The 21167-nt window shown below is 44.6% G+C and overlaps 1 protein-coding gene across 1 annotated transcript; it reads left to right on the plus strand.

The window, feature by feature from the left end:
- Nucleotides 1-7440: 7440 nt before the first annotated feature.
- On the plus strand, nucleotides 7441-19938 carry Snrpc (small nuclear ribonucleoprotein polypeptide C). The gene is made up of 6 exons (XM_052744376.1): nucleotides 7441-7508; nucleotides 7798-7840; nucleotides 9939-10047; nucleotides 12490-12579; nucleotides 15226-15330; nucleotides 19617-19938. The coding sequence occupies exons 1-6, from the start codon at nucleotides 7501-7503 to the stop codon at nucleotides 19739-19741; spliced, it is 480 nt and encodes a 159-aa protein (XP_052600336.1). The 5' UTR covers nucleotides 7441-7500; the 3' UTR covers nucleotides 19742-19938.
- Nucleotides 19939-21167: the final 1229 nt, after the last annotated feature.

The raw sequence follows: 21167 nt of genomic DNA on the forward strand, positions 1-21167 counted from the left end.
GCAGAAATACTTTTTTTTTTTTTTTTTTTGGTTTTTCGAGACAGGGTTTCTCTGTGTAGCTTTGCGCCTTTTCCTGGAACTCACTTGGTAGCCCAGGCTGGCCTCGAACTCACAGAGATCCGCCTGCCTCTGCCTCCCGAGTGCTGGGATTAAAGGCATGCACACCACCACCCGGCTTGGTTTTCGTTTTTTTGAGACAAGGTTTCACTGTGTATCCCTAGCTGTTCTGGAACTCACTTTGTAGATCAGGCTGGCCTTGAACTCACAGAGATCCGCCTGCCTCAGTCTCCCGAGTTCTGATATTAAAGGCGTGCACCACCACCACCACCCGGCGTTATTTTACTTTTTTTTTTCCCCTTGGGAGAGAACAGCTGTCACTGTCAATTATCACAAAATATGCACGTGAGTTTCCCATATTCCAGGAAATCACAGGGACCAGCATGGCTGGAAAGCAATCATTACGCCTTGCTGTGGGAACATTCCTTTGTGATCCTGGTATCTTCTCTGCCAGGTAATTACTACTGTGCTTAAGATCTTCACATACTTGGAACAATGCTTTGTACGCTCTTATGCCTGGATTCTTTCATCTAGCTTGTTTACTGAAGTTCATTCATAAGAGCTGTGCAAGATGGGCTACACTTGGAATCCCAGCATTTGGGAGATGGAGGCAAGAGATCAAGAGTCCAAGGCCATCTTGGACTCCCTAGAAAGCCTGAGGCCAGCCTGGGCTACATGGAACACTGTCTCAAAAACAAATTCATCACTGGGTGGTGGTGGTGCACATTTTTAATTCTAGCACTTGGGAGGCAGGCAGCTCAGGAGGTTTTCTGTGAGTTCAAGGTCAGCCCAGTCTACATAGTTTTACAAGCCAAGTTAGGGCTACATAGAGAGCTGTCTGAAACAAAATCCCATAAAAACAAAACAGAGGATCACACTGCCAAACTATGTACTTAAGATCTGTGCTCTAAACTGGATGATTTTGTAATTGCCTTTAATCCCAGCACTTGGGAGGCAGAGACAGACAGTTCTCTTGAGTTCAGAGCCACCCTTGTCTATGGAGCAAGTTCCAGGACTGCCAGGGCTACACAGAGAAATGAAGCGTGATTCTAATTAGTTTTAACAGTAAAAACCTGGAGTCAGATATGGAGGGTGAAAGCTGAAAGATCACAGAAGCAGAGCAGCAGCCACCGGAAACTTCTTACCTCTACGGAACCTCAGACCAAATGGGTGAGAGATCCTGTCTCTGCTTTATATTCCTGTCTTCACCTCCTAGTGCTGGGATTAAAGGTGTGGACCAACAGCCACCCTGCTCCATTTCTCTTTTAGATTGGTTCAGTCTTGTGTAGCCCAGGGTGATCTTCCTGCTTCCTTCTCCCAAGTGCTGGGATTAAAAGTGTGATCCACCACTGCCTGGCCTCTATGGTTAACTAGTGGCTAGCTCCACCCTTTGATCTCCAGGCAAGTTTATTTGTTAGAACACAAACAAAATATCATAAACAGAGAAACCCTGTCAAAAGACCACAAAGCAAGCAAACAAACCAAATTCATTTTTTCCTGGCAGAGTGTGGGAGCCTATTCTCGGGTTCCTCGTGGCTTTACCCAGCAGGTCCACATAGAGGATGATTAGACCACGGGCCTGAGTGCAGGTGTCTGGGATGGTCTGCACTTGGCCGTGCTGGGGGAGGAGGTCTTTTGCTCCACCCCTTGGCATCTCTATAAAAACCCTGGGGCAGAGACAGTCGGGGCCTGTTGGAATAGGTTCCAGGCCCTCTCGAGGCTATTCTTTATTTTCTATCTGTTTATCTCCGCGATATTCTCCGCAATAAATCCTTCTATCTAATATTTCCTGCTGCTCGCACTCAAGAAAACTCTGGGGAACTGTGGGGGTGGTTGGGTAAACACCCCACAGCAGAGCAGTTGCTGTTGAGTAGAGTTCTGTTGTGGGATTTTTGTTTGCCCTCCCACAGGGATAGAAGTTGTAGTTTTTAGTTTGGTGTTATGAGAAAGTTTCTTTGAATGTTCTCAGGCAAGTCTTCACATAGAATCTGTTTCATTTCTCTTGGGTGGCTTGAGAGTGGAATACTTTGGCCTTGGATAGCTGTGTTCACTGTTCGCAGAACTGTCCAATCTTTTCCAAAGCGGTTGTAGCAGCGTTCACTCCTGTGGACAGACAGAAGTCCATTTGCTCCACTCCCCAATTAAAAAACTTACTTTTTTCCAGGAGAGGCGCAAAGCTACACAGAGAAACCCTGTCTCGAAAAACCAAAAAAAAAAAAAAAAAAAAAAAAAAAACCGTACTTTTTAAAGATATACTTTAATTTTATTTTATATGTATCCAAGTGTATTATGTGAGCTCATTCGTGTAGGTGTTTATGGAGCCAGCAAAGGATGTTAGATGCCCTGGAACTGAGTTACAGTGTGGGCCACTGATGTGGGTTCTGGGAACTGAATTGGGTCCTTTGCAAGAGCAACCAGTGCTCTTTAACCACTGAGCCATCTCTCCAGCCTGTTAAGTGAAAAAAGATTTTATTTGTATGTGTGTGGGTAAAGGTCAAATGACGACTTGTGGTCCACAGTTCTCCCCTTGTACCATGTTAGTCCAGGGGTCAAACTCAGAGCATCAGGCTTTTGGTGCAAACGCCTTTACCCATTGGGTCATCTTTCAGGGCCATGAGCAAAAATGTTGAACCCCCCCCCCCCATTTTAGTCAGAGTCTTGCTACATAGTCCAGGCTGTCTTTCAACTTACACTAACCTTCCTGCCTCTTTCCTCCTGAGTGTTGGGATTACAGCTATGTACTGTAGCATGAATCTTAAACGGTCTTATTAATAAGATCAAACTCGGAGCCAGATAATGGGGTGAACGTTAGAAGATCAGAGAAGCAGAACAAGCCACAACCACCTCACCTTGCCAATTCCTCATCTGATCCTGTTTCCTCAGACTGGAAGCTTCTGAGTCCTCATCCAGAATGAATCTCAGCTGAACTGTTGCTCAGAAGCCTGAATGCTTAACCAGCCAAAAGCTTCCAGTTTCTGGTCTCATGCCTTATATATCTTTCTGCTTTCTGCCATCACTCCCTGGGATTAAAGGCATGAGTCACCATGCCTGGCTGTTTCTAATGTGGCCTTGAACTCACAGAGATCCAGAGGCATTTCTGCCTCTGGAATGCTAGGATTAAAGGTGTGAGTGCCACCATTTTCTAGCCTCTGTATCTAGTGGGTGTTCCGTTCTCTGACCCCAGATAAGTTTATTAAGGTGCATAATATTTCAGGGAACACAATACCACCACATTTCCCCTTTTCTTGTCTAAAATTAAAAAAGCTTATAACTAATACAAGAAAAACTATATTGTGGGGCGTTTACCCAACCACCCCCACAGTTCCCCAGAGTTTTCTTGAGTGCGAGCAGCAGGAAATATTAGATGGAAGGATTTATTGCGGAGAATATCGCGGAGATAAACAGATAGAAAATAAAGGATAGCCTCGAGAGGGCCTGGAACCTATTCCAACGGGCCCCGACTGTCTCTGCCCCAGGGTTTTTATAGAGATGCCAAGGGGTGGAGCAAAAGACCTCCTCCCCCAGCACAGCCAAGTGCAGACCATCTCAGACACCTGCACTCAGGCCCGTGGTCCTAATCATCCTCTATGTGGACCTGCTGGGTAAAGCCACGAGGAACCCGAGAACGGGCTCCCACACTATATCCAATAAATATATACATTCAAGAATTACATTAACGATATCTAGTCCATTAACATTTGACAGATTCAGATAAAAACTCCATTATATATATATTAGCAATGTCCAGTCCAGTAACAATGTACCACTATACCTGATTATTAAACTTTTTTTTTTAATACTGGGTTTCTCTGTGTAATAGTCCTGGCTATACTGGAACTCACTTTGTAGACCAGGCTGGCCTTGAACTCAGGGATCCACCTGCCTCTGCCGCCCAAGTGCTGGGATTAAATGCATGCTTCCTGATATATTTAAACATTTTAATTTAATTTAATTCTGTATGTTAGTATGCACACATTAGTGCCAAGATGTTCCTGTGGAGGTCAGAAGACCATGTGTGGGAATCAGTTTTCACTTTCTACACATGTTATTTGAACTTCTGGTCCTCCTGCCTCAGGAACTTCCCAGTCACGAATATCATTCAGAGGCATTTTAGGCATGATCTCTTGTGGAAGTCAGTCTGTCTGAGGCTATATCTTGGTGCTTTGAAGGACCTATCTGGAAAAAATAAGGCTCTCCAATTGCATCAAAGGTGTTATGAGGCTACACTCGGGTTGAGATTTCAAAGGTTCTCATACACGGGCTGTGTGTTCCACAGAGAGGTTAGCACTGGATCTGGCTGTCTGCGCTCAAGCACTGACTTTACCACTTACTAACTTGGCAGTTTCCTGCAGATTATGTCACCTCTTTGGGGCTCAGTTTCATGATCAGTGAAAAAAAAAAAAAAAAAAAACTTAAATCCAATCCCATCAGACAACAATGAAAACTCCTTATCTAATTCTGACACCAACTAGGTGCTTAATAACTAGTGGTTTCCTGTTTGTTTGTTTTTCCATTCAAGAGCCAAGACAATTTACCCCAGGGCAACAGGACGCTTGTGCATTTTAGGTGCATGGGTGTGTGTGTGTGTGTGTGTGTGTGCGCGCGCGCGCGCGCGCTCTTGCGTGTTTTCTTCCCACACCCTCAAGTCATGCTAGAGTGTTACACCATATAAAGGCTGTTCCTGTCTTAGCTTTCTAGCAGGGCACCCTTTGAGTTAGACTTAAAATATGCTGTGCTAATAAACTACGCTGAGAGAAGCTATCCTGCCTATGTAAAGAGAGTCATCCCATTAGTGAGTAATAACTCCTTCTCAGTAAGCATTACTCAGAGCCTACCTGCTAAACCTGTTCTTCTGCCTTGGCCATTAGTTCCTCCCTGGCTTCCTCCTTGTTTCCAAACCTGTTGCTCTAATAGCTTTAGATTAATAAAGAGGTTCAAAGGACAACACATTCTCCAGGCCTGGGACTTCAGACTTTTCTATTCTTAGCCGTAAACTCTTTGTTTACAAGGAGGCAAAACATTCACAGAAGAACTAATGAATCATTCTTTCCTTCTCACTGGCCAAGGATAGATAGTGTGTACTGCCACCTGGTAGCCAGATGGACAAGGTAATTGTAGTCCCAGTATTTTTTTTTTTTTTTGGACAAAATCTCATGTGCCCTGGACTGACTTTAATATTTATTTATTTATTTATTTATTTATTTATTTATTTATTTATTTATTTATTTATGTGTATGGGTGTTTTGTCTGCATGCATGTCTGTGTGCATGTATACCTAGTGCCCAGAAGCCAGAAGAGGGCTTTGGATCCCCTTTGACTAGAGTTATAAACAGTTGTGAGCTGCCATGTGGGTGCTAGGAATTGAACCTGGGTACTTTGGAAGGGCACAGTGCCCTTAACGGCTGAGCCATCTCTCCAGTCCCTTATTTTGGCTTTTTGAGGCAGTTTCAGGTTGTAACTTCCTATGTAAACCAGGCATTACATTCTGAAACTTTAGTGTTGGGGAAGAATTTAAGAGGTTGAGGGAATGTCTAGGTTACTAAGGAACTGGTAAAGACCCAAGTTATCTGAAGGCGACAGTGGAAATCACCACCTTAACGTGACATCGCGTTGGAATTGGGTTTTGCAAACTGGCCAAGGTATGGTAGCTTTTCTGTATTTCTTTGACAGCAGTATAACTCCAAGTTTTGGGTACTTCTCCCTCATTCTCAGGAGCTGAAGTTAAAAGGCAATCCACTGTGTCGTTTGAGAGGTCAAACACCTGACTGTTAGTGGGCAAGGGACTGCTGTCAGCTTCTTCCTAGGGAAGAGCTACCAGTAATAGTGGCCTAAGTGTACAGACATTGCACTAGACACTGTATGAGCTTTAAAAACAATTTCTAAATTTATTTTTTGATATTACTAATATTTTATATATTATTATGTGCGAGTGTTTTGCTTGCATGTATGTAAGTGTACCACGTGTGTGCCTGGTGCTGCGGTGGTCAGAAAAGGTTGTTAGAGCCGGGCAGTGGTGGTGCACGCCTTTAATCCCAGCACTCGGACGGCAGAGCCAGGTGGATCTCTCTGAGTTTGAGGCCAGCCTGGTCTACAGAGCGAGTTCCAGGATAGGCTCCAAAAGCTACAGAGAAACCCTGTCTCAAAAAACCAAAAAAAAAAAAAAAAAGAAAAAGAAAAAGAAAAGGTTGTCAGATCACCTGGGACTTTAGCCACAGATGGCTATGAGCCACCATGTGGATATTGGGGGTCAAACCTGGGTCCTCTGCTAGAGCAACAAATGCCCTTAACCGCCAAGCAAACGCTTCAATCCAAATGAGCATTTTTACAGTTGTTCTTCCTCAAATCCCCGGAAACTGAAAGCTCAGAGAAAGTAGCATAGCTAGGAAGCAGTTAGACAGTTTTTTTTTTCGAGACAGGGTTTCTCTGTGTAGCTTTGGTGCCTTTCCTGGAACTCACTCTGTAGACCAGGCTGGCCTCGAACTCAGAGATCCGCCTGCCTCTGCCTCCCGAGTGCTGGGATTAAAGGCGTGCGCACCATGGTTGCAGTGAGACAGTTTTAAAACTGGGGACTCTAGGCCGGGGCAGGCAGATCTCTGAGTTCGAGGCCAGCCTGGTCTACAGAGTGAGTTTCAGGACGGCCAAGACTACACAGAGAAACCATGTCTCGAAATAGGGGTTCTGGAAATAGAACTCGGGTCCTCTGGAAGAGGAGTTAGTGCTCTTAACCAACCTGAGCCATCTTTCCAGCAAGGGATGGAAATAAAAAGCAGGTCACATTTGGCTTTATTGCTTGGAAAAATTTAATAATTGTTTCAGTGGTAGTCTAATAAGTTTTCTCCGTTTTCTTTGAAGTTGAGCTCCCCTCTTCCTGCTTCATTTTCCCAAGCGTAGGACTTTGATCACTATCCACTGATTTGATCTATTTCACCTACCTGCTTTGGTTCTGCTGTTTTTTTTTTTTGTTTGTTTGTTTTTGTTTTTTTTTTTTTTGGTTTTTCGAGACAGGGTTTCTCTGTGTAGCTTTGCGCCTCTCCTGGAACTCACTTGGTAGCCCAGGCTGGCCTCGAACTCACAGAGATCCGCCTGGCTCTGCCTCCCGAGTGCTGGGATTAAGGGCGTGCGCCACCACCGCCCAGCGGTTCTGCTGTTTTCCCAGCACTTAAAGCAGAGCAGGGAACATACTAGAGAATCTGCTCTTTGGAACCTTTTGTTGAAAGAATGAAATAATGCACTTCCGCGAGCGAACAACCAATCACGAGTAAGTGAGCGCGGATTGACCCTCAGAGGCACTCATAGCACACTCCCTGGACGTCCTCAGCAAAGCAAAGATCCGTAGCGGAAGTCCCGCCCTCGTCTTTTCCGTCCTAAGGCCGTGTCGGCGCGGGCTGTGTGCGTCATTTCCCGGCGGCGCGGAACCGGGGAGCCAACGGCCTGCGGAGCAACATGCCTAAGTGAGTGTGGGCCTGAGGTCTGGCGGAGTTGGGGTGGTCAGTCGGGTCTTCGTGAAGGCGGCGGGCCGCGGGTTCCGGTTCTTGGTGCTTCCAGGGGAAGGCGAGCGTCTTGGTGAGATGCGGGGTGGGAAACGAGGCGCTCTTGCCCCCCTTCCAGAGTGGGCCCGGCCCCTCCCCACGCAGCCCCGGATTCTGTCAGAACGCTTTGTTTGACGCCTTAGAATCTGAGTTTGAGGTTTTTTGTTTGTTTGGACATCTGCTAAGTATTGTCATATTCTTGTCTTTTCAGGTTTTATTGTGACTACTGTGATACGTATCTGACCCATGATTCTGTAAGTGGCGCGTCTTTTCATAATCTTGTATGCAAAATATGATTAAAAAAAAAAACCTTATTTAGGTCCAGGTACGTGCTTTACAGCCTGCTGGAAATTTTACTACAACTGTTCACAGAAAGTAGTTGGGGCTGGGGGTGGTGGTGCACGTTTTTAATTCCAGCCCTTGGGAGGCAGAGGCAGGCCGGTCTCAGGTGAGTTCGAGGCCAGCCTGGTCTAGCGTGAGTTCCAGGACGGCCAGAGCTACACATAGAAACCTTGTCTTGAAAAATAAAACAAAACAAGAAAGTAATTGGGAAGCGTTTTTTTTCTTTTTAACACCCATCCAGTGATGGTCCTTGTAATTTGAAGATATTTGCAGAATGATAAAGGTTTAACAGGCTTGAGGATGAAAACATTTGTATGTGCAGAAGCTGCATTTCTGTAATCTCAGTACTTGAGAGGCTAAATCAGGAAGATGGTGAATTCCAGGTTAGTCTAGGATACATATTGAGGCCTTGTCAAAATAACTTTCCTCAAAACCTAGGAGTGTGCTCCTGCAACTCAAATATTTGATTATATCATATTATTCAAAAGTTTTATTAGAATGGAAAGAAATGTCTTAATTTATAGAATTGCAGCTCCATCTCTGCTTCTGTGGGAACTCTTAACTATTCATCAGCAGGAATAAGAAGTGTAAGAACCTAATGAAATGTAGTTCAGTGTAGACTGCTGTTTAGAGTTCACAAGGCCTTGGGAAAAATAAAAACAGCAAGAAAGCTAGGCTCATGCCTGTTTTCCCAGCATTTGAGAGCCTGAGATGGAGTATTGTGGTGAATTTATGGCTACGATGGGAGACCCTATCTCGAAAGCCAAACCCAAACAAACCCTTTAGCAACAACAAAATTTGGTGTTTATAGTTTGTTTGAATGAAAATTATTTCTTTATTTTTGGACAGGGTCTTAGTATATAGCCCTGGCTGGCCTAGAACTTGTTATGTAGACCAGACTATCCAGCTTGAATGCTGGAAATGAAGGCATGCATCACTACAACCACCTTAAAGTACTGTATTCTCATAACTGTGGTGGTATTGTGTTCCCCAAAATATTGTGCTCCCTAACAAACTTATCTGGGGTCAGAGAACAGGACAGCCACTAGATACAGAGGCTAGAAAATGGTGGCACTCACGTCTTTAATCCTAGCATTCCAGAGACAGAAATCCCTCTGGATCTTTGTGAGTTCAAGGCCACATTGGAAACAGCCAGGCATGGTGACACACACCTTTAATCCCAAGAAGTGAGCCTCTAAACCAGGGAGTGATGGCAGAAAGCAAAAAGATATATAAGGCATGAAGACCAGAAACTAGAAGCATTTGACTGGTTAAGCTTTTAGGCTTCTAGCAACAGTTCAGCTGAGATCCATTTGGATATGAGGACTCAGAAGCTTCCAGTCTGAGGAAACAGGACCAGCTGAGGAATTGGCAAGGTGAGGTAGCTGTGGCTTGTTCTGCTTCTCTGATCTTCTAGCATTCACCCCAATACCTGGCCTCAGGTTTGATTTTATTAATCAGACTCTTTAAGATTCCTGCTACACATAACAATGTTGCTTAAGTGTATTGAAGCTACTATTTCCTGTGGAGAAACTCAGGGCATTAAAATATCACTATGGTTCAGACCAGGGGCACGTACACTTCTTCTAAAGTAGCAGATTGTATTTTAGATTTGTAAATATGGAGTCTTTATAATATTCAAGTCTGTTATATAGAGAGAAGCCTTAGACAGTAAGTAAGTGAATACTGTATTTGTTGGGGCTGATGTGTAGCCCAGTGCTAGAGCAACTGGCTAGAATGCAGAAGCTCAGAGTTCCATTCCTAGTTTGGAGTGGAGGGAGGCAAGGAGGAAAGGGTCTGTGTCTGTGTTCCAGTGCTGAAAAGCAGGTGTTTGACTCACAGGCCACAGTGTGCTAGGTAATAAGTCTAGTAAAGATGTACACTGCAGGGCAGTGTTTGTAAAAGGTACTTTAACATCTTAGCCAGGCCACCCATGCAGAGCCAAAGCTTTTCAGCTTTTTCGTTTTGGAATTTTGTTTCTGTTACTGACATGACCTTTTTGTTTTACAGCCATCTGTGAGAAAGACACACTGCAGTGGTCGGAAACACAAAGAGAATGTGAAAGACTACTACCAGAAATGGATGGAAGAGCAGGCCCAGAGCCTGATTGACAAAACAAGTATGTCTCAGTCTCTGTCCCAGTGTAGTAGAATGGTCCCATTCTTTTTTTTTATCTTCGTCTCTTTGTTTTCCACAGTAGCAACTTGCTCTGTATGATACACAGGGCTATTTGCTTGTGTTGAATGAGTGGAGTGGAAGGTCACTTGTTTCCCAGGAATTCCAGGAATATAGGAACACATTAATATTAATCATCGAGATAATGCGTTAGAGAACAGTTGTGTGCAGTCTGGTTAGACTGGGAGGTGGGGTAGAGAAGATGGAATTGCCTAGGATTTTCCTGTTAATGGCAACAAGATTTTGTAGCACATTTATGTGAAACTGTCTTTGCAAAATTGCAATCCACAATTTTTTCTTTTAAAGATGTATTTATTTTTATGTGAGTTGGGAGTTTTACCTGTGTGTATGTCTATGTGAGGGTGTCGTACCCTCTGGAACTGGAGTTACAGACAGTTGTGAGCTGACATGTGGGTGATGGGAATTAAACCTGGGTTCTCTGGAAGAGCAGCCAGTGCTCTTAACTGCTGAGCCATCATCTCTCCAGTCCCTGCAATCGACAGTTTTTCCATAATAATTGGAAAATGTAGAAGTGGATTTGAGAGACTTTACTTTGGCTTTCATATTTGTGAATCTGGAAGAAAGTAGAGATGGGTGGTGGTGGCAGCAGCGCACGCCTTTAATCCCAGCGCTTGAGAGGCAAAGGCTGGCTTGGTTTATAAATAAAGCTCCATTATAGCCAGGGTTGCACAGAGAAACCCTGTCTGGGAAAACAAAAACAGAGGAAGAAGGAGGAGGAGGAGGAGGAGGAGGGAGGAGGGGGAGGAGGAGAAGAAGGAAGGAGAGGAGGGAGAGGAAAGAAGGAGAGGAGGGAGAGGAAGGAAGGAGAGGAGGGAGAGGAAGGAAGGAGAGGAGGGAGAGGAAGGAAGGAGAGGAGGGAGAGGAAGGAAGGAGAGGAGGGAGAGGAAGGAGAGGAAGGAGGAGAAGGAAGAAGGAGGAGAAGGAAGAAGGAGAAGGAGAAGAAAGAAGAAGAAAAGTAGTAGTCAAAAGAAACCTTAACTGTTGTGAAAACACAGTCTGTATGTGTTCTGGACCACTGTTTATCTGCCATATTCTTTTTGTTCATTAGGAACCTTCTGTGTTTTGGGTCCAAGACTGCATTTACTGTAGATCATGGGGGTGTATTTGAAACATAGCTTTTTCAAAAAATCCCCTTAGTGTCATATGGCACAGGTGGGCCTCCAGCTTGCTGGGGGTGGTGGAGGATGAACTTAAATTCTGGATCCTCTGTCTCAGATTCTCAAGTCCCTGGATTACACATGTGCCTGGTGCGTTTTGTTTAGGTAGTTGTTTTGTTTTTCCCTTTGTATTTGTGGGTGTCTGCCTACGCATGCACATGTGGAAGTCAGAAAGGGTGTAGAGGCACTCTTTTTTTTTTTTCCTGGTTTTTGGAGACAGGATTTCTCTGTGTAGTCCTAGCTGTCTTGGAACTCACTCTGTAGACCAGGCTGGCTTTACAGAGATCCGCCTGCCTCTGCCTCCTGAGTGCTGGGAATAAAGGCGTGCGCCACCACTGTCTGGCCTAGAAAATTTCCATTTTCTTTTTTTTTCCCTTTTGTCTCATGTTCTCCAGGGAAAAAAGTTTAAAAAAAAAAAAGAAAAAAACTAAAAATAAAAAAGTTGATTGTGGTAGGCTTCTGTTAAGATGATAATCTCCTTTAGTGCAGTGTCTTTGACTCCAAATATTTATTTCTTCCTCATCCGGTTCAGTACATTTGTTTCAGTAGAAGTAAGCAAGGAAAGTATATTGTGTTTACTCAGGACGTGGGAGGAGACATGTTTTAAAGCCTGGCCTTTGTGTATGGATTGTATATTTTTAAATAAAACTATTGACTTGAATTAGTTATAAACTAAATTTTTTTTTTTTTTTTTTTTTTTTTTTTTTTTTTGGTTTTTCGAGACAGGGTTTCTCTGTGTAGCTTTGCGCCTTTCCTGGAACTCACTTGGTAGCCCAGGCTGGCCTCGAACTCACAGAGATCCGCCTGGCTCTGCCTCCCGAGTGCTGGGATTAAAGGCGTGCGCCACCACCGCCCGGCTAAACTAAATTTTTAAATGTAAAAACTAGTCTCGTTATGTTGCCTAAGTTGGTTTCCTGTGCTCACGTCCTCCACCAGCATGCCTTGAATGCTGGGCTCATAGGTGTGCACCAACTCGCCTGGTGACAGTTATCTTAGCCGTAGAAGTGAAGAGCACCTCATCAGTAAGTCAGTCCATTGCAGTGGTAGTAATTGAGTGTCTCCGTGGTTTTCAAACTGTAATGCCACCCGTAGGGACTCTAGAATACTCTAGCAGGAAGTAAAGTTTCCAGAGGAAGAAGGCAGTTATTTTAGTAAACAGGTTGCTGCATTCCTAACACATCATTGTTTGTTTTCTTGCTTATTTTAAGCGGCTGCATTTCAACAAGGAAAGATACCTCCAGCTCCATTCTCTGCTCCTCCTCCTGCAGGGGCCATGATCCCACCTCCCCCCAGTCTGCGTAAGTTTGAAACTCTATGTTAAAGTGTGCAGCTGCTCAGATTATCCTTTGATTATTAGCTTGCCACATAGTAGGCTTCCAAATACTGTTGACTGTAGGTAGTTGACTAAATGGAATTAGCTTTAGCAGTGTAGTTTCCTCTATGTGAGTGTGAAAGTGCATGTGTTCACGTGGAGACTAGAGGCTGACGGTGGAGTCATCCACCTTGTGGTGTTGGTGTTTTATTGAGTGTGTATGCTGTGGCATGTATGTGGAGTCAGAGGAAACTTGGAGGACTGAGTCCTTGCTTGCTGCTTTGTGGATGGAGAGAAAAGAGCTCAGTTTGTCAGGCCTGGCAGCAAGTGACTTAGCCATTGAGCCATCTTCCTGGCCTTTAGTTTTCGAGACAGTTTCTCTCTGGGATCTAGGGCTTTATAATTAGGCAGGTAGTCTGGCCAGTGAGCCCCAGGGATCCAGTTGTCTTCGCTTCCCCAATGCCTGGATTACAGCTGCACATACCCTGCCTGACTTTACATGGGAACTGAACTTGAACTCAGTTCCTTTTTTTTTTTTTCTTCCATTTTCTGAGACAGTGTTTCTCTGTGTAGCCCTGGCCGTCCTGGAACTCTTCTTTATACCAGGCTGGCCTCAAACTCAGAGATCCACCTGCCTCCCGAGTGCTGGGATTAAAGGTGTGTGCCACTACACCAGGCTGGCAGTGTATTAATGTGTAGCACAGGCTGTTACGAAACTCAGTAGTCTTTCTAGCCCCAGCCGCCCAAGCACCAGGATTATCATAGTGCCTGCCTCAGGGGTAACTTTCAGTTGTAATGTTTCTGTGACTCCCCAGGTCTGGAGATCTCAAAAGGAATAGATATTATTGAACAAATTAAATTATTATTTTTTTCTTTTTTGGTTTTTCGAGACAGGGTTTCTCTGTGTATTTTTTGCACCTTTCCTAGAACTCGCTTTGGAGACCAGGCTGGCCTCGAACTCACAGAGATCCACCTGCCTCTGCCTCCCGAGTGCTGGGATTAAAGGCGTGCGCCACCACTGCCCGGCAAATTAAATTCTTTATTGGTATGAGCACAATACCAGAAGACCTAAGTAGCTGATAAACTCAGTCTTTTCCCAATTTCTAACTTACCTATGTATTCAGATTTTTCTTTTGGCCACCCTGCCAGACTTATTAATTATGAAAGCTTGGCCTTAGCTTAGGCTTGCCCCAGTTGCTCTTAAAACTTAAATTAACCCATTTCTCTTAATCCGTTTTCTGTCACGTACCACCCATTCTGCTTCCTCCATGTCTCCTTTGCATCTCCCCCACACCTAGATTCCTCCTCCTTTGTCTCTGCCCAGATGTCCTGCCTATACCTCCTGCATAACTATTGGCCGTTCAGCTTTTTACACCAGTCACAGCAATACACCTTCACACAATGTACAAATATCCCACAACATACCTAACCCCATGAAAGGTAAGAATTGGATAGTTGACAGTGGAGTGGATCATGAGCCTGTGCTCTCTGGGAAGGCTTGCTGTTCATGTAGTGGACAGGAGGATCTCTAGCACATTGTCCTTTTGCTCCCCTGGAAGGTTTAGACTGGACTTGGACTGAGAGACTAAACATCTTGTATATTACGGTGTGAACAAAGAACTGGGATGCTGAGAGGAGTTGCCCACGGATGGCCTGTCAGGCCCTCTGGGTGCTTGTGCAGCTTCCAGGTCACTGAAGCCTCCAGATTTTTCCTCCTTTTTTTCCCGAGCTTTGAGTCTAGTCTGCATCTTTTTACATAGTGAGTCCCTATCTCAAAACAAACAACAACAACAAACACATTTTGTAGAATTTCTTAAAATTTTATGTGTATGAGTAGTTTGCCTACATGTATGTAAGTGTACTGTGTGTGTGCCTGGTGTCAGAAGAGACCGGAAGATGGCAGTATATCCCCTGGAACTGACTTATGCCAGGCATGTTGGTGCACGCTTTTAATCACAGCACTCGGGAGGCTGAGACTGGCAGATCGCTTGAGTTTGAGGCCAGCTTGATCTATTGAGTGAGTTCCAGGACAGCCAGGGCTGCACAGAGAAATCCTGTCTCGAAAAACAAAAAAAAAGATCCCCTAGATCTTTAGTTAAAGATGATTGTAAGCTGCTATGTGGGTGCTGGGGCCTCTGGAAGATGAGCCAAGTGCTCTGAGTGATTGTCTAGCCTCTGGGATTTGTTGTTCTTAGAGGTGAATGTCCTGGGGATTGAGCCCAGGGGCCTTGGACAAGCTAAGCACATGCTCTGCCACTGAGCTGCATACTGAACTCCAGAGCCTTTCAAATGTAGGGGCTCACTTCATTTTTACATTTTTGTCTAGTCAGGCTTGTTACTACTTTTATGTTTTGTTCTGTTATTGGAAACAGGGTCTCTCTGTGTAGCCCTGGTTGTTTTGGAACTTGCTTAGTACACCATGTTGGCCTTGAGCTCACAGCTATCCACATGATCCACATGTCACTGCCTCCTGACTGCTGGGATTTTGTTACTGCTTTTTAATCACAAAGTACAAGTTATGACATGTTATATTTGTGTTTCTACTGTTAGAATAAGAAACTATAGGAAGTTTATTATTTAGAGTGTCAGCATGCAAACCTGCTTTAACCACAACCTCCATTGTCTATTTTAGCGGGTCCTCCTCGCCCTGGCATGATGCCTGCACCCCACATGGGAGGCCCTCCCATGATGCCAATGATGGGCCCTCCTCCTCCTGGGATGATGCCCGTGGGACCTGGTGAGTTGGAATGTGTCACATTTTGGTTGCGGCACAGTGAGTTTTAGTTCTGCATTAAGGGGCATTCTTTGTTAGCTGTAAGTATTGTAACATTGACTTTGGTCAGCGTTTAATGATAAAGACTTGATCTGTCAATAGGATCGAATAGTATTTAATGGCCTTGTGCTCTGAAAGCAGGATGAGGCTGCCCCTCTTATCCCTCCTTCCTGTTTTTTGGTTTGACTTGTGACCACTTGCGATGAGGTGGATGAGCTTGTTGTGTCTTGGGGGCAGAGGAAGGGTGACTTCTGCTTTGTTTGGTGCAGAGCTGCCTCCTAGTGCAGATACACTCTCAAAGATTAACTACCTAATCAGTAGACTAGAAACCGTTGGCTTAGTAGGTTTTCTTTTTTCTGGTTTTGAGACAGGGTCTCCCTCTCGAGTCCTGGCTGTCTTGGAGCTCTCTATGTAGACCAGGCTGGCCTTGAGATCCGCCTGCCTCTGCCTCCCTCTGCTGGGATTGTGCCACCATGCCCAGCGTTCCTTTGTTTATGTTTTTAATTTAGGAAGCATAAAAAAACTTATGAGAACTATTTTATATTTTTGTAGCCAGGGATTGAACCTTGTGCTTTGATGTGCTTACAAGTTCTACCTCTTAGCCACAGCCACAAACCTTCTATTTAGAGTTCTTTTTTTGCCAGAGCCTGGGAGTGCACCCAAGGCCTTGCGGATTTTAAATATGAAAAGGAATATGTATGTATCATTGGCTAATTTCGAACTCACAGCGATCTGCCTGCTTCTGCCTCCTCAGTGCTCACTTCAGCTGGAATTTCAATTTTCTTGAAGTTGTTGGAGACTGCAGTGAAATCTAGTTCCTGGAGTCTTCCTTGCTAGGGAGGGAATTAATGTTCTGGTCATCTAGCCTGGAGCCTTCCAGCTACCTCTGATCCCCCTACCCCCTTCCTTTTGGTTTTTTTAAGATGATTTCTCGGTGTAGCCCTGGCTGTCCTGGAATTCGCTCTGTAGACCAGGCTGGCCTGGAACTCACAGAGATCCACCTGCCTCTGCCTCCTGTGTACTGGGATTAAAAAGTGCGCCACCACTGCTTCGCAAGTTCTCAAACATTTTACTGGTTTCGGAATAGTTAAATTATCTAATTACAGTATTAAAAATGGCAGGCATAACATGGTTTGAAAATAGATGAGTGGTGCCTCCAACTCAACTGGAGAAACAAGGTGCACAGAGGTGTAAAGTAGAACAGCTTTCTGGCCAGTGTAGCTGTGGGCCTGTGTAGCTGTTAGTTAGAGGGTGGAGAATATAGAGAACAGATTTACTGGCTTAGGAACTCAAAACACAACCAGGTAATTTAGATGCAGTTATTGTTTATTTAATATTTCTGAGACAGAGTCTCACTATGTAAACTAGGCTGCCTAGAACTCGTGGAGATCTACTTGCCTCTGCCTCTGAAATGCTGGAATTAAAGACACGTCGCCAAGTGGTGGCGCACGCCTTTAATCCCAGCACTTAGGAGGCAGAGGCAGGTAGATCTCTGAGTTCGAGGTCAGCCTGGTCTACAGAGTGAGATCCAGGACAGGGACCAAAACTACACAGAAACTCTGTCTCGGAAACCCGCGGCCCCCCCCCCCCCAAAAAAAAGACCTGTGCCACTGTGACCTGCTTGTTCTCTAAATTAGTGTCACAAAATAACATACTTAGTTTAAAGAGTTGGGAACTGGGAATGAGTGAGCCATTGAAAGAGATCTACCTGGGCATGGTGGCACATGCCTGTAATCCTTCTTGAGTGATCCTAATTACTCAGAATATTTTGAGGCACTATAGGCATTGTAGCAGGCCCTATTTAAAACACACAAACGAAACAGTAACAAACAAATGATGGCGAAAGGGAAAGAAGGTTTCCAGGGGCTGGCTCTCAGGGTGTGTACACGTTGAAGCTGGGTCTAAAGACACGGATGGCCATCACACCCATCTTACTACCCTATATGTGTTCCCAGACTTTATAGTAAAGTTAAAGATGAAAAGAGCCTACGATTTCTGTATGAAATCACATTGGCAAATCTGAATTCAGTCCACTGTGGATGGCAAAGAGAACAAATGCTCAGGTGCCCAGTGTGTAATGTTTTATCTGGAGCAGTTTCTTGTAGACACACATACACAGATTGCCAAGTGTGAGTGTGCTCGTGGACCTCAGAGTACAGAGAGCGTGCTGCCATTGACACTGGTCCTTACAGCTTCTGTCCCTATTGTCATTTCTCACATTATCTGTGAGTGTGTGTGTGTCTGTGTGTGTGCACACGCGCACCCGTGCTGGAGTGCTTGTTATATCAATCGCCTTCCTATGGTGGGGGAAAGGATATGTTGACTTTTAAAAAATAGTTTTACTCTTGTAACCCAGGATGGCCTTGAACTCAGGAACCCTCTGTCTCTTCAGAGTGCTGGCATTACAGGCCATCATCCAACTTTGAATATGGTTATATCTTGAGCCATTTATTTATTTATTTAATTTATTTATTTAATGAATGGCCAGGGTTGTGAACTGGCTCCATCTTCCTGGGAAGCTTTTTTTTTAAGATTCATTTATTTATTATGTATACAGCATGTATGACTGCAGGCCAGAAGAGGGCACCAGATCTCGTTACAGGTGGTTGTGAGCCACCATGTGGTTGCTGGGAATTGAACTCAGGACCTCTGGAAGAGTAGTCAGTGCTCTTAACCTCTGAGCCATCTCTCCAGCCCCTTCTTGAGCCATTTATAACACAAGCTTTAATCAAAATTAGTTACTTAAACAATTACAGGATCCATTTGTAATTTCAGTGGAGCCTGCCCCCAGCTTACTATTTTATTTCCTTTTTTAAAGATAAAGGCTCAGTGTGTAACCCTGGCTGGCCTGGAGCTTAAGTAACCAGGCTGGCCTCAAACTTGCTCATCTTGCCTTTGCCACCCAAGTGCTGGCATTAACAGGCAAGTGCCACTATGCTTGCAGAATTCGATATTTATAAAGAATTTATACAGGAGCTGGAGAGATGGCTCAGCGGTTTAGAGCACTGGCTGCTCTTCTAGAAGACCAGGGTTCAATTCCCAGCACCCACATGGCAGCTCCAAACTGTCTGTAACTCCAGTTCCAGGGGATCCAACACCCTCACACCAATGCACATAAAATAAAGTTAAATTTAAAAAGAATTTATACAGCAGAAAAATTATAGAGCATAATAGCAAAATGAATATTGATGAGCCCACATCCAGATGAGGAGTAGACAGTCACTAAACAGTCACTGAGGCTGCCATGTTGCTTCCCTACCTTCTGCTGCCTGCCTTTTCCTCCCTGGCACACAGACACATACAAAATTGATTAATAGTTTCTAAACTGCATTTGCAAAATGAAATTCTGTGTATTCCATTTGGTATAATTCCTGATGGCCTGCTATTTTTCGTGATTTGGGCTAACTGCAGTTACTATCAGATTTTCAGCCTGGGTCTGATCACCTTCCCATAGTTCCCAGAAGTCACTTAATGGGAAGACTGTCCTCTATGACTGGACATGGAGGAGACAGCTCCTGTTACATGGTGGAGATAATTGACTAAAAAAGCTGAGCAGGGTAATTGTGGTGGCACATGCCTTTAATCTCAGTGACTTGGGTGGCAGAGGGGTTGAGGCCAGCCTGTCTACATAGCCAGCTCCAGGACAGCCAGGGCTATATAATAGAGAGACCCTGTTTCAACCAAAAATAACAGCAACAAGAGCAAAAAACAAAAAACACAAAAAACGAAACCAAACAAACAAACTGAGCAAGGCAGAACTAGTGTCCCTGGTGCCTTGTGAACAGTGGTCTATTTATAGCCACTGCTGTCACTACATCAGGGTTCCCAGAGCTTTCTGTGCTGACTTACCTTAGTTTGATGTCTTAAGTAACTTAAAATTTGATTAATTTGTTGCATTTTTTTTCTGTTGTGTGTCTTTTTCTAGTATTTTTCAGGGTCCACGTTTTAGTTTTTTTTTTTTTTTTCTCGACAGTGTTTCTCTGTGCAGCCCTGACTGTCCTGGGAATTGCTCTGTAGACCAGGCTGGCCTCGAACTCAGAGATCTGTCCTGTCTCTGCCTCCCAAGTGCTGGGATTAAAGGTGTGCACCACCACCGCCCAGCTCAATTGAAGGCAGAGGCAGGAGGATCTTTGTGAGTTCGAGGCCAGCCTGGGCTACAGAGTGAGTTCCAGGAAAGGCGCAAAGAAAAGAAATCCCATAGTACTGTCTCATGAATGTCATTTCTCATTCGTCTTTCGTTTTGTTTACAGCTCCTGGAATGAGGCCACCTATGGGAGGCCACATGCCCATGATGCCTGGGCCTCCAATGATGAGACCTCCTGCTCGACCCATGATGGTGCCCACTCGGCCTGGCATGACTCGGCCAGACAGATAAGAGCAGAAAGGCTCTTTTTCAGTTTTGTACTTCTTGTTCTGTTTCACCAGGAGATGACGGTGCTGAGCCTGAGTGTTTTCTAGCTGCATGACAGGAAGGCTTCCCCTTCCGAACAGAGAGAAGTGGGACAAAAAAAGTGCAGCTTTCACTGACATTGTGAAATGTGAAAATAAAATTGTCAGCTGTTTTAGTTAAAAGCGTGTCCCTTTTTCCTTCCTGCTGTGTGCTGCTAGCTTGTTGTCCAGCACGTCCCACATTCGAGAGTCTTTGGCCATGGTGTGAGTGCTTGCCTGTCTGTTTAGTCAGATTTCCTCATTCAGGACTTTGGAAAACTTCTTTTGGATGCTCAGATAGGATTTTTTTATTTCTTTTTTCTTTTGAAACAGGGTTTCTCTGTGTAGTCCTGGCTGTTCCTGGACTTGGTCTGTAGATCAGGCTGAGATAACTTAGAGTTCTGCTTGCCTCTGCCTCCCGTGCTGAGATTAAAGGCTTGCACCACCACTGCCCAGCTTTACCTGTTTGATTTTTGAGACCTGTTTTTCAAGTGGCCCAAGCTGACCTCAGTCAGCTTGTAGTGGAGGATGATGTTGACGTCACCATGCCTAGCTGAGATAGGATCTTAGAAGCTCAGGCTAGTCTTGATGCTAGGATTATGGGTGTGTACTACCATACCTGGCTTGGACATCAACACGTTTTTTTTTTTTGTGTGGTTTTTTTTTTTTTTTTTTTTTTTTTTTTAAATTTCATTTCATAGCTAGACGGTGGTGGTGCACGCCTTTAATCCCAGCATTTAGGAGGCAGAGGCAGGTGGATCTCTGAGTTCGAGGCCAGTCTGATCTATAGAGCAAGATCCAGGACAGCCAAGGGCTATTACACAGAGAAACCCTATCTCAAAAACCAAACGTTTGTTTGTTACATTCATTTGTGTATATATGTGGTGAGTAGTGGAGGTCAGAAGACAACTTGTGAGAATTGGTTCTCTCTACCATCTGACTCCCCAAGATTGAACTCTGATTATTATCCACGCCTGTGAGTTATTCTGCCCATTTTAGCCATTTCCCCATTTTTCTCAGATCCCCTCCTTAGTCTTTTGCTGTGGTGGTGGTGGTAGTGGTGGGGGCCCAGTGTAGGAGAGGGTCTCACGTAGTCCATGCTGGCCTTGGACTAACCCTATCTACTGCCACCTCCCAGTGCTGGATGACAGGTGTGCACTGCCACTTCCAGCTTTCTTGCCAGTAAGTGGCTTCATAGCTACAAGGTTTGTAAAATTATGCAGATTTTTTTTCTGAGTTGATGTAACTTGTGTATTTAATTCCGAAAAGATTCCGTAGATGTGGTTAATATTGTCAACTTCACAGCATCTGGAATCGGCCTTCGAAAACAACAGGACTTAACTAAGCCAGCACAGCACTGAGACGGTCAGTTT

The sequence above is a fragment of the Peromyscus californicus genome, unplaced genomic scaffold, assembly GCF_007827085.1.
Source record: "Peromyscus californicus insignis strain IS unplaced genomic scaffold, ASM782708v3 Scaffold_19__1_contigs__length_69161282, whole genome shotgun sequence".
Lineage (NCBI taxonomy): Eukaryota > Metazoa > Chordata > Mammalia > Rodentia > Cricetidae > Peromyscus > Peromyscus californicus.